Source organism: Schistocerca americana, chromosome 1 (genome assembly GCF_021461395.2).
Source record: "Schistocerca americana isolate TAMUIC-IGC-003095 chromosome 1, iqSchAmer2.1, whole genome shotgun sequence".
NCBI classification, from domain to species: Eukaryota; Metazoa; Arthropoda; class Insecta; order Orthoptera; family Acrididae; genus Schistocerca; species Schistocerca americana.
In genome coordinates this window covers 1,030,627,071-1,030,640,558 of record NC_060119.1, presented here as the reverse complement: position 1 = coordinate 1,030,640,558, position 13,488 = coordinate 1,030,627,071, and the positions used below count along the sequence as shown (strand labels likewise).

The window sequence follows — 13,488 nt, the reverse complement described above, 5'->3', positions numbered from 1 at the left end:
ATGTGTAGCCATGGTGAGTAAGAATCTCAATCTTGCACGCGAAATATTAAGGGAATTACGTTTAGAAAACCTCAGAAATGTCACAAAGTTGGGGAATTCAGCTATATGCCATTGGATACACAACACTTTGTCTCTGGTTCACTTTCACAGCTATTTGGACAGCAGCCGTTTCATTTCTGATGTGTTATATATAGGCTGTAGCTGTTCCCTACCTTCGAGATCTCCGTGAAGTTGTCTTATAACAGGACTATCTTAGCGCCTACTGCTTCCCTCGCGTAGACTACTGTCTGGGCAGATTTCTTATGTTTTTCTTTAATCGAAATTTCACGTTGTTCACAAATTGCATTACCTTCTAAAAATTTTACGTTAATTAAGGCCATAGAAGCATAGACTTTTTCTGACAAAAAAGCGGTTCTGGTAGCTGGAGTCCAAGCTTTTTGTTAATTATGCCTTTGGCATTTTTGTGGTGATATTTCCTAAGACACTTTCATCCCCTAAAACCTGTTCCTTTATCTAACTGAGAAGTGAAATATCAGTTTTCATATACTTTTCTTTAAAATCTCTTTGATATAACGAAATATTTACTTAAATAACGAAACATTTTCTTAAAAGTTTTCATTCACTGTTTGAATTTCCAAAAACAGTGAAACATGTATTTTTTTTTTTATTTCTAACAGAGAAGTCAAATACAAATTTCATAGATTTACCTTCGAAAATGCTTTCACGATAAAACAATTTCATAAAACTTTTCATTCCCCATTCCACCCTCTTAAGGGGTGAATAACCAATATTACTGAAATACGTATTTTTTAAATTTCCAACCAAAAAGTGAAATACCAATTTTCATAGATGTAGCTTTAGCAGTTCTTTACTAATGACTAATCTTCATAAAAACTTTCACCCTCTATTTTACCCTCTTAGTGGCTGAATTTCCAAAAAGGCTGAAATATGTGTTATTTTATTTCTGACTAAGAAACCAAATACCAATTTTCGTAGTTTTAACATAAAATTGTCCTAAAAGAGATATGTTTTTGAAACGCCTTTCATCCCCTATTTCACCCCCTTGGGAGTGCAACTTCTAACAATCCCTTCTTAAACAGTGTCTGCATAGCCTCTCAAAATTTCAAGTTTCCATCCTTAGCAGTTTGGGCTTGACGGATGATGAGTCAACAAGCAATGAGTGAATAATTCAGTTTCTTTTTTTTTTTAATGTTATTCCATCCCCCGCCTCCACGGATGGGCTGTCAGCGGATACAATTTGCCACTCTTCAGCCACATCACATAAGAGTAAAGATTTTAAAACGTGACTTAAAGTTTGACACGGTAGTTGACAAAAATGAATGTTTGACATAATAAAGAGACAGATAATACCTGCATAATTTAAAATAAAAGGTGGATCTGATGATTGATTAAAATATTGGCACAGATGAAATGGCAAATAAATGTTTCATAAAAGATGTGTAAGATAAAAAAGTAAAAAAGCCTTGTGTTAACTGATTAGGACAGATACACAGACGAGTGAAGTGATGAGGGGGCAAGGGGTACCATGGGAACGTAGCAGTTGGGGTACTGAGTAAGACAGTGTTAGTGTTGAAGAAGCAATTTTGGAGAATGAAAAAGGATGTTGTTCCGGACTAAGGCTTAGAATGTGGGTGGAGAGGAGTGGAGAGGAAAGGAGCCCTGACTGGAGGAGGTGGGTGGAATCTGGTAGGACAGGTATGTATCAGGGCGGATTTCGGGACTGGAGAAGGGAAAGCGATTGAAGTTTCGTTGTGGGAGGATGTGGAGAGAGTGGAAGTGTAACGTAGGAGGAATGTGGTGAGAGGTGTGACAGAGTACCAGGAGCAGTGAGCATGGGAGAACTTAGAGGGTGGATAGTTTCAGGTTTACTGGTAACGTCGAAATCAGTCAGTAGGGACATTGCCTATATACAATGAGATGACAACGCAGGGTCGTTGTTGCCCATGGTTTTTTGATCCACCTCGATCAAAAGGCGTTAGACTTTTGTCCTGGTAAACTCATTCCCCAGGTCTTGTACCCAATGAAAGAATCTGGTCATTGGTTTCCGAGAGAGTTGTGTGCCGCTCAGTCCATAGCCAGTTGATGAGCTCTGTCATAGATCTGAAGCAGCATCGAGTGATGTACTTGTATTTAACATCTAAGACTCACGTGACGAGATGACATCCGGCCTAAAGCCGCCACTACTGCTACCAGAGGTGGGAGCCCTGTGTACTAAATTTCGTACCCTGTAGATCCCGAAATTCAATCAAGTGTTCTTCATACTGTGTGTATGTATACAATAATTAAAATTTGTTATCCTTATTGATATTGCAGTTTTCATGTACAGCTGGGTAACTATACATATTGTAAAAATGTGTCTGTGTGTGTGTGTGTGTGTGTGTGTGTGTGTGTGTGGTGTGTGTGTGTGTGTGTGTGTGTGTGTGTGTGTGTGTGTGTGTGCGTGTGTGTGTGTGTGTGTGTGGTTTTACATATCACCTCCTAAACGACTAGACCATTTTCAACCAGACTTTGTACAGTTATCCATCACTGTCAGGCAACAAGTACCTACCTATCATAGTTCAAGAGGTTATGATGTAATAAACAAATAGATGCGTGAAAAAGTTGCCACATCATGTATGTCGTTTAAATTTATTACTTCCGTGGTACTAACTCTATTCGCAATCAGTTTCGCAGCTAGAATCCCCATATGCCAGTAAATGCACATAGAAAATTATATCATAGTACTACGCATAGTTTAGGGCATACGACGTCATAAGCACTGAGATGCGTGAATAACTGCCGCATTATGCCTGTCGTTTAAGTTTAGTACTTCTTTGCTCATAAGTCTTTTCATAAACACGCCTTGCAGACAGTAGCCACATTTGCCTCTAAATGTCCTTGAAAAATTATGTCATTGTATGACACATATATCAGCAGACATGGACAGGTTCCTTACACCAAAACAAGAATAAAAATCTAGTAAACAAGATCCCTTAAGCGCATACCTTAAGAGCAATGAGCACTTGTTCAGTAGAAGAGATGTTTTTCACTCTGGTGAAGATGATGAAGTGCACTTAGGCGTCCGCAGCTCGTGGTCGTGCGGTAGCGTTCTCGCTTCCCGCGCGAGGGTTCCCGGGTTCGATTCCCGGCGGAGTCAGGGATTTTCCCTGCCTCGTGATGACTGGGTGTTGTGTGACGTCCTTAGGTTAGTTAGGTTTAAGTAGTTCTAACAAGGGAATGGTCAGACGTGTCATGTCGAAACCTGTGTTGCTTTTCTTACCACTGTGAGTTAACATTGCAAGAAGTCTGTATGCAGAATTTTAGCTGCTAACATGACCTGCAAGTCTGTAAACAATTTTATGAAGTAAGACACTATTGTCGCACGGTTTCCGCGCTTATAACTGCCTCTTGTACAACCCTGACCTCTGTCGCTACGTTATACCAACGCCATCTAGAGACAAGGTGGCGTCAGCTACGCGCCGCTCTCTTGCCACAGCGGTGAGAGAGCTGATTCCCCCAGTGAAAGCGATCGTATGATAATTAAACATTCGTTGACAAATATGGCTGATATGTTATCTACAACATTCTTTCCAAATAGCTATGAAATAGGCACAAATAAATATATGGTTTAGAACACGTCCAAATTTTATTTATTGTAATTATCGCAAAAATGCGAAATATTGATACAATGTTCAAAACATAGGTTTTTTGTGCACCAAGAACATACAAGCAAAGACGACATACGACAGCCCTGCGAATCACATACGTTGTTAGATGTCCGTAGACAAAACTGGGCTGGTTTTAGGAATGCCACGCATATTTAATCAAATTCTGATACCGTGGGGAGGAAAACTGATAATGTACTACTGATTGCAGCTTGAGAATATTGTCACGGTGATAGACAGGAAATTGCAGTGATCTGCACACAATAATTTTCTCTGTTAGTTTTCTGTAAAATGCTTTCCACTGGCGGAAAAATTCGCTGTCTATAGGTTGAATTACGTTCGTCGTATCGGGTGGAATCTGAAGTATCTCTACTTCTTTGCCAGGGTGGGCTCGAAATACAGTTTTTAATGAATCAGACCTTTTATGACCTGACCACGAATCTAGAAGAAGAAGAGATTTGTTCCCGCCGAACGGAAGAAAAGCATGACGCATGAAAAGTATAACGTTTTCATTTCCCATCTTTCCAGACTTCGATGCGCCTTCCACAAGATTGTTTGCGTAGAACATTGCTCTTTTGACACGTGGTCCAAAACGTCCAGTTGGTTCTCGAAGACACACATATAGTTTAGGCAGCAATGAACCATCCAGACTAATTATGGGCATTATAGTGTATGAATGGGTGAGTGCAGTCGTGGACTGCGCAATCGCCTCAATATGTTTTTCCCCTTTGAATGATTTCTTTTTGAAAACCTGAATGATCTGCATTGTACACGTACGATTCGCTAAAACTACCGATCCTATTTTTTGCATTTGTAAGAAAAGCTTCTATCATATCGATTTGTGTCACTTCATTTTTCGACCTGTTTCTCGATACAAATTTTGTTATTTTTCTTACCACAATTTTAAGTGATCTTTTGAAGCGACTAATCCAACTTTGAGAACCTATAAATTCTTTAGCGCCTATCGCGTTGGCAATCTCTAATGCCCAATCAAGCAAAGTTGTATCGCTGACACTAAATGACTGTTGTCTGGCATCGGTAAATAGCTCAAAAAGTCGCGCATTTATCTCCGTCGCAATTTCCAGTCGACTCTTAGGTCGTCCAGCGACTTCCATTTTCCATCTATACAATTCACGTTCAGAACGGGCAAAGCGATACTTATTTTGAACAGTACTGACACGTAGGCGTTTCTTACCACTTTCGTTCAACCAATACGTCACCGCTTTTTCTTTGTCTGATAACGTAATTGTAGTTGCCAGTGTTACTTTAGGAGATAATTGATGATGGTACGTGGCACTATCACTCGAAGAGTCTTCATGAGTTCAACTTTCGTCGGTGTTTTCGCCGTCTATAGATTCACAGTCTGCAATATCGAGTGTTTCAGCTGTTTCTAGCCACATGTCTGCGCCATTTACATGCTCGTCTAGAAGTTTAACAACCATGTCGCACAACACATAATCTTCACGCGTGTTTTCTGTTGATTGTTTCATTTGGCGTCTGTGGTATATCTCCATGGCAAGCAGCAAAACATTTACAGGATTCACCATCACCTGTGAGGGGAGATTGAGTGTTCACTGTAAAGTGGCTTGCGGAGTATAGATGAACATGTACAGAACATCTTTCGCATCTCTAACCAGTTTCAGGACGGTATGTTTCGAAATACGTACCAGAAATTAAAAGGACGTGCATGCCACAGAAACGAATATTCGATTCCCCTTTCCGCCAAAACCGTGCAGCGATATTCCTCTTTAGTGAACGCCGCGATAAGACGGCCGCACTTCCCGACCATGTGCACAACGCTCGCGGCTCGCCATTTCCAGGGGTGGCCAGCCGTCACTGCAAGCGCCAAGCAGGAAACACAGCCGTGTTCGTGATTTTTTTTAGGTGACTTCCAGTTCATGTCAGCAGCTACAATTTTGCATACGAACCTTTTGCACAGTTAAATAACAGTGGTAAAAAAAGCAATACATGTTTCGCTATGACAAGTCTGACCATTCCCTTGTAAGTTCTAGGGGACTGATGACCATAGATGATAAGTCCCATAGTGCTCAGAGCTATTTGAACCATTTTTGCTCATAGGTCTTGAAGTATGTGTTTTGGAGCCGTTGTTTACTAAACATTTTTTATTTATTTCTTTGTGGGGAATATGTTCCCAAAGTTTGTCGATGTTTCTTTTGGGACACCCTGTATAAAAAATCAGATTTTATTTGCTGAGACCGATTGCAAGTGCAGTTGCTAACAAGCGGAGAGATATATAGTGTAGAGTGGTAGGGGTGAGTAGTACACAGTGTAACGTGGTACACAGTGATATATTTCATTTCATATGTATCTAGTAACAAATTTTCTTCATTTGTTACCACTATACATTGACCTTTATCGTGACATTTTCGACTGTAATGGTCGAACATTTGGCGAACTGTGTTCTGCCTTATGTGTTATTGTATCGTGTTGATAGCCAGAAATTACAATTAACATCTATTTATAAATTTAATATTTTCCATAATACACTCAGCTAAGAGAAAGTTGCTATTTTGTGATCAGTTGTACACTTTTATATACACAATGTCTAGTTTTAGATATGGCAGATGTCTAGGTTATAGATCTCAACTAACTTTTTAGTTGATGGTGTCTTTCAGTACACAGTGAAACACTTCTATACAGTACACAGTGAAACAGTATAGGCTAATGGATTTTGAGAAATTCAGACCCATACAATTTATCAGGTAGTAGAATGTGCTGATGAAAGTTTTCTTAAGGTATTGACACTAACAACAGTAACTTCTGGTTTTAGTAGATACAGACTTTGTCGAGTTAATGTCAACATCTTCGATGAGTCGGATTTTCTTGTGTCTGCGGTTTCGGACCATTCCTTAAATTTTGATGGTTAGCCTAATCCAATTGCACTATTGGGTTCTTTTAAATGTATGACCCCTCAAACGCCTTTGGAAGGTGATATGCAAAATGTTGAGGCAGTCAGATGAAGTTTATACACTGATGACACTGGCACCAGGATATCATATATATCACCAAAGGAATTTCATGGTTTCCCAAAAGCTCCTCCTAGGAAAACAACTCGACACTCAAAAGGGAGAAGCGTCGTGCAGACTGCAACACCTGAGAAGGCAGCTATCGAGGGGGAAAACTTAAGGAAAAGGGTAAAGTTAGAAGAAATAGATCAGAGAAGAGAGCCGACAAGCAGAAAATTAAGCAATGTGAAAGTAAAAGGGCTTCACGCGAAAGTGACGAGCAAAGTGATAAAGATGAGGTATCGTTCCATGAATTAGTCGCTTGACCGTTTTACTTTGGACCCGGATGTTGTGATTGTCGACTACAGTTTGGTAAAATTATCAAACAATCGACTTTTTGTACCTACTAGTGTTGACACTAGTAGGTGCCGATGATGAATATGAAGTCTCATATCTTCAAAAAAAGTGAAGAAAGTAGCAGGTTTTGTATTCCCAGAAGTATAAGATATATTTTTGTGTATGACAAAACGACACTGAAATGACTTTGCCATCAGCATTGCCCGTGGCTACCAAGAGACTATAAAATTATATTCTCTATCCATTCACCTTTGGTCGACGTGATGCTCACTGAGAAAACTTTATTGTATTTTAATGTTTGTAATTGTATTTAAAATATACATGGTGTACATTTTAACTGAAGACATTGGAATATCTCGAAAGTACACACCGGAACAAAAAAAAATTATCATTTCAATTTGTTTACCTCGGAGGGGCCATCCAACGATACCATACACGACCCAACACCCCACTCCGTGTGTGGGTGGTGGGGGGCAACTTTGAAATCTTCAATTAGAACCCCCGTTTTTGTTGCAGAGTACGACTCTAAGGCAAAATCTACATACGATTTGTCTGAAGCGTTGTCTTCGTTGTGCCACAGATGGCGCTGGAGTCGGAGGAATAGAAGTGCGTACACAATAGTAATTTACGACGTGCTACTCTATGGCCCTTGAATATCCAGTGGCACGTGGAACCTCATGTCCATGGTGCAAGGGTATGACAGTCCAGCATTTCATAGCTTCTAAACCCCATTCGCTGTGTTGTATTCCTCCGATATGTCGAACAGACGACTACTCGATGAACCGTAGTGGCCGTGTAGCGATCTACGAAGTGCCGTAACAGGCAGTGCACACTGCACTGTGGCCTGAGCTCACGTATTGCGTATACGTAGAACAGACAGCACCTCTAAACATTACAATACTTGAGCAGTGTTTTATTGTCTGCACACCTACCAATGGGCATGCAAATGGACGATGAATATTGCAACCAAAGAAGAAAAAATTGAAAAGATACGGAGAATGTAGGAGAAATGTTGAGGTTGCTGTTGCCTTGTACGCCGAGCGTTTTCCAGAGAAAGCTCGCTCTCGTTCGTTTTTTTACGAGGTTCTGAACGCCTTTGTGTCTGATGATAGCATACAGATCATCAAAAGGAAACGATGCAAAGGTGTTGCATGAGAAGCTAACGAAATAGCTGTAGTAGTGGCGGAGCACCGCAACCCATGGATAAGCGTCCGGCAATTACACCGCGATTCCGGTATGTCCGTCATAATACTGTGTCGTCGAAAGTATGATCCATACCACGTGTCACTGCATGAAGAACTTCATGGCACCTATTTCCATAACCGGGAAGTGTTTTGTGAACGGGCATGTCAAAAAATGCAGTTGATTCCCACGTTCCTTGCGAGGTCCTATTTTCCGATAAGTCTACATTCACAAGACATGGTATCGTTAACCGGCATAATATGCATTACTGGAGCGTAGACAATCCCCACTGGTTACGACAAGTTGACCATCTACGTCCTTGGTCGGTTGACGTATGGTGTTTCGTCATGGGGAACAAAATTAGTGGTCCATATTTTATCGACGGCGCGTTGAATGCACGCAAATATCGAATGTTTTTGGAACACAAACTACAGGTATTACTGCAGGATGTTGCCCTCGACGTTCGACAACGTAGTAGTTTCAGCATGACGGTTGCCCAGCGCATTACGCAAATGAAGCACGGTATATCGGCCGAGGTGGCCCTATTAATTGCTCCGCTAGGTCGCCAGATTTGACGTCGCCAGATTTCTTTCTGTAGGGATATTTAAAAGATAAGATTTACCATCAACTGTCAACAGGCCGTGAAGGCATGGTCGATCGCATCAGAGACGCCTCTGCTGACATTCCCGCAGATGTGCTTCTGTCCTTTGCACGGTCATTTGAAAAGTAGATCACTAAGTGTACTGCAGTTGGTGGTACTACGTTTGAACTCTTATCTAACTGGAAAAGTAAAGTAGCGTTTGCCTCGAGCCACGGCCACAGTAGCTCGTCGAGCAGACCCCTGTTCGATATGTCGGAGGAATACAACGTTGTGAATGGCGTTTACAATTAGAATTTAGGAGATACTGACCTGTCCTACCCTCGCAGCGTGGTTGTGGTGGTTAATCAGCACCTCACTGCTGACTGTGCCGTCAAAGAAGAATGGCCCAATCAAGCCCCGGTAAGACAACCCACACCACACATTTACTCCTAGCACATTCACGGCTTTGTCTACATAGACGTTCGGATTTTCGGTGTCCCAGTAGATGCAATTGCGGCGATTTACTGTACCATTTATGTTGAGCCAATTTATGTTGAGCGGGAGGGCCGGGTCACATAAGCAACATTCACAGTTTATAACTACAACCATTTAATTAACTTTTCTTTGGCCAAATAAAATTTTATCTTTAAAATTCAAAATCCTTACAAGCACGGGCAACCGCCCTATTCAAACAACAACATTAATCTTTAACCAAGCATTAAGTGAATTGCAAGTTAATTAAATTCTATACACAGTAAAGCTCCCAAAAGGAGACTACAATAATCAGATAAAGTTTAACCAATAATGGATATCACAGAAATTTTTTAACACGAAAGAAAATACCAACAGATACACCCCTTCGTGACACATTTTCAAAACAGGTGACGTCACATAGGCACGGGCAAATTCGAGTAGCAGAAGGGGGGGGGGGGGGCGGCACTGGACCCAGACCCGAGGCGGCTAGACTCAGAACCGACAGCAAGCGGGCGAGCTGGACAGGGTGCCGCACACAGTACACTATAACACACTGGAAAAAAAGGTCTTAGAGCCCGTGCTACTATACGATTTCAGAGAAAAGGATTGGGGGGGGGGGGGGAGAAAACGGCAAACATTAATTTCTCAAACGTAAAATAACTAAGATGTATAAAATAACAACCTATTTCACGAACATTGAAACAAAATAGTCAGCGGTGAATCAATAACTAATGCCCTTGACGTAACCTTAAAGGACGAGGGTGAATAGCATAATACCAAGTCAGCTTAGAAATTTAAACGACACTAGTAGGTTAACATAAGCTCACTGAAACTGGGGAGCTCATTTAAATTACCCCTTAACAGGATACTGATAAACTTAAACAGTCAAGTAAGACTACCATTTCACAGTTTACGAGTGAACAAGTAATGCAGTTAGATAACACAGAACGTACAGATTCAATGTTAAGCCTGTGATTTGAACGAACTATAACAACGTCCACACTGTTCACTGTACCAGGAAAAGTATTACACTTTCACCATACTGGCTTATGCCGTCCGTCACTCCGAACAGCAATAGTACCAATTAATACACCTCGCCTACTCGGACTGCATCACATCACAAAATCCAGATAAACCTTTAACCAAGCACAATAACATTTGTTTACTTAAACAGCACTAAATAGAGGGGACCTTTTGGTTGGCAAGACAACAGTTCCCAGTCATGGTGCCGATACTTGGGAAGCAAGGATCAGTATAATATGCGCACCAAAAACATGACAAGCAATTCTCACCAAATCTTTTAAAAAATCCTTTACAGATCCAAATCAGAGCCGCACGACTCGATTCGGGTAATGTGGCCGAGTCCAGTTCCCACACTACAAGCCAGGTTCGATCTTGCAAACGTGTCAAACACGCCACAACCTCTGCGTCGTGCCCCGGCCTGCTCAACCACGCTCCCCTCCGATTCTCACGCGCCGCGCGGCTCCCGGCTGTCCCCTTTCTAGCGCCACACGCCCGTCGCGGCCAAAAGCCACGTCAAACGGCCGAGCCCAAAGGTCACACCATGCCGACCCAATCGATCAATCGATACGAGCCGGCATGGCTCAGTGGTGGTGGGGTCGCAAGCGCCATTCGATATTAAGGGGCCACTGAGTAGCGTGTCGCAAATTACGATTGTGTAGCCGTTTCTATTGCTCCGATTCCAGCGCCATCTGTGGCGGAACAAAGAAAATGCTTCAGGCAAAACGTATGTAGATTTTGCTGTAGAATCGCAATCTGCAATAAGAAACGGTGGTTCCTACTGAAGATTTCAAGTTGACCTTCCCCCTCCCCCCAACCACGCACAGGGTAGGGTGGGGTTCGAGTGTGGTATCATTGGATGTCTCACTCCGAGGCAAAAAAATTGGAATTGAAACTATTTTTGATCCGATGTGTAGTTTTCGAGATGTTTCAATGCCTTCAGTTAAAATGAACACCCCATATATTAACGTTTTATGTGTGATCTACGTTATTCAGTTATTAACAATGAAAAAAAGTCACAACTGTTTCACCATGTATTGCACATGGTATACACTGAACAATTTGCAGAGTCTTTTTTAGAATGGTAAGTTCAATTATTTATTATCTGTCAAATTATTTTTTATTCAAAAATGTTGGCAATGAATTGTTTCAGTAAATAAATAAATAAATTTTTTTATTCTGTAAAAAATACACTACTGGCCTTTAAAATTGCTACACCACGAAGATGACGTGCTACAGACGCAAAATTTAACCGACAGGAAGAAGATGCTGTGATATGCAAATGATTAGCTTTTCAGAGCAATTACACAAGGTGCTGACATGAGGAAAGTTTCCAACCGATTTCTTCATACACAAAGAGCAGTTAACCAGCGTTGCCTGGTGAAACGTTGTTGTGATGCCTCGTGCAACGAGGAGAAATGCGTACCATCACGTTTCCGAATTTGATAAAGGTCGGATTGTAGCCTATCGCGATTGCGGTTTATCGTATCGCGACATTGCTGCTCGCGTTGGTCGAGATCCAATGACTGTTAGCAGAATATAGAATCGGTGGGTCCAGGGGGGTAATACGGAACGCCGTGCCGGATCCCAACGGCCTCGTATCACTAGCAGTCGAGATGACAGACATCTTATCCGCTTGGCTGTAACGGATCCTGCAGCCACGTCTCGATCCCTGAGTCAACAGATGAGGACGTGTGCAAGACAATAACCATCTGCACGAACAGTTCGACGACGTTTGCAGCAGCACGGACTATCAGCTAGGAGATCATGGCTGCGGTTACCCTTGACACTGCATCACAGACAGGAGCGCCTGCGATGGTATACTCAAGAACGAACCTGGGAGCACGAATGGCAAAACGTCATTTTTTCGGATGAATCCAGGTTCTGTTTACAGCATCATGATGGTCGCATCCGTGTTTGGCGACATCGCGGTGAACGCACATTGGAAGCGTGTATTCGTCATCGCCATACTGGCGTATGACCCGGCATGATGGTATGGGGTGCCATTGGTTACACGTCTCGGTCACCTCCATTGACGGCACTTTGAACAGCGGGCGTTTCATTTCAGACGTGTTACGACCCGTGGCTCTACCCTTCATTCGATCCCTGCGAAACCCTATATTTCAGCAGGATAATGCACGACCGCATGTTTCATGTCCTGTACGGGCCTTTCTGGATACAGAAAATGTTCGACTGCTGCCCTGGCCAGCACATTTTCCAGATCTCTCACCAATTGAAAACGTCTGGTCAATGGTGGCCGAGCAACTGGCTCGTCACAATACGCCAGTCACTGCTCTTGATGAACTGTGGTATCGTGTTGAAGCTGCATGGGCAGCTGTACGTGTACACGCCATCCAAGCTCTGTTTGACTCAATGCCCAGGCGTATCAAGGATGTTATTACGTCCAGAGGTGGTTTTTCTGGGTATTGATTTCTCAGGATCTATGTACCGAAATTACGTGAAAATGTAATCACATGTCAGTTCTAGTATAATATATTTGTCTAATGAATACCCGTTTATCATCTGCATTTCTTCTTGGTGTAGCAATTTTAATGGCCAGTAGTGTAATTTCTGCAAAATTATCAAAAATGTAATATTTGTTTCACTGTGTACTACTCTTTGTTCCAGAGAATGGGCGTGAAGTCTGTGACGGTGCTGCAGCGGGCAGCGCGGGCCTTGGGGCGCATCGTGGGCGCGACGGCTGCGCTGCTGGTGGGGAGGCGTGGCCCCGACTCCCTGCAGGGACAAGTCGCGCTGGTCAGCACCGCACTGTCTGTACACGTCAACGACTAAAGCCAGCGTACGAGGGTGCTCTGATAAGTCTGGTAACCTTCTGGCAAAGAATAGAACAGTATTGTCGCGCCTTCGTGCTTGATAAGCTTGATTATCTATGAATCGTACAAGGAATTTCAACAATGTACACAGTACAATTAATTATTCACAGCCGTCTGAATTGATCAGTGTGTCAAATGCGACTGAAAAATGTAGAAAACGAAGTTTCGTGCTTTTACTAAACATTTTCATTTGAAGGGTTGTACTGACGCACAAATCAAAAGTGGATGAGGTTTACGAGGACTCTGTACCATCACTGAAGACCATTTACGTTTGGATTAATGAATTTAATCGTGGTCAGATAACCACCGATGACGAAGCGCGCTCTGGCCGTCCAATTGTAGTCACCACTAAGGAAACCACTGACAACATCCGTGACATTGTAATACAAGAACGCCGAATAATAATTCGT

The 13,488-nt window shown here is 42.3% G+C and overlaps 1 protein-coding gene across 1 annotated transcript in view; it reads left to right on the top strand.

Annotated features, from left to right (window-relative positions):
- Nucleotides 1-13,488, top strand: part of LOC124549153 (short chain dehydrogenase/reductase astE-like) — a 324,150-nt gene that overhangs the window by 123,540 nt on the left and 187,122 nt on the right. The window contains exon 2 of the mRNA XM_047125222.1: nt 12,873-13,001. Within this exon, the coding sequence (XP_046981178.1) occupies nt 12,876-13,001 (126 nt within the window). The 5' untranslated portion in view covers nt 12,873-12,875. The remainder of the gene's footprint in view (nt 1-12,872; nt 13,002-13,488) is intronic.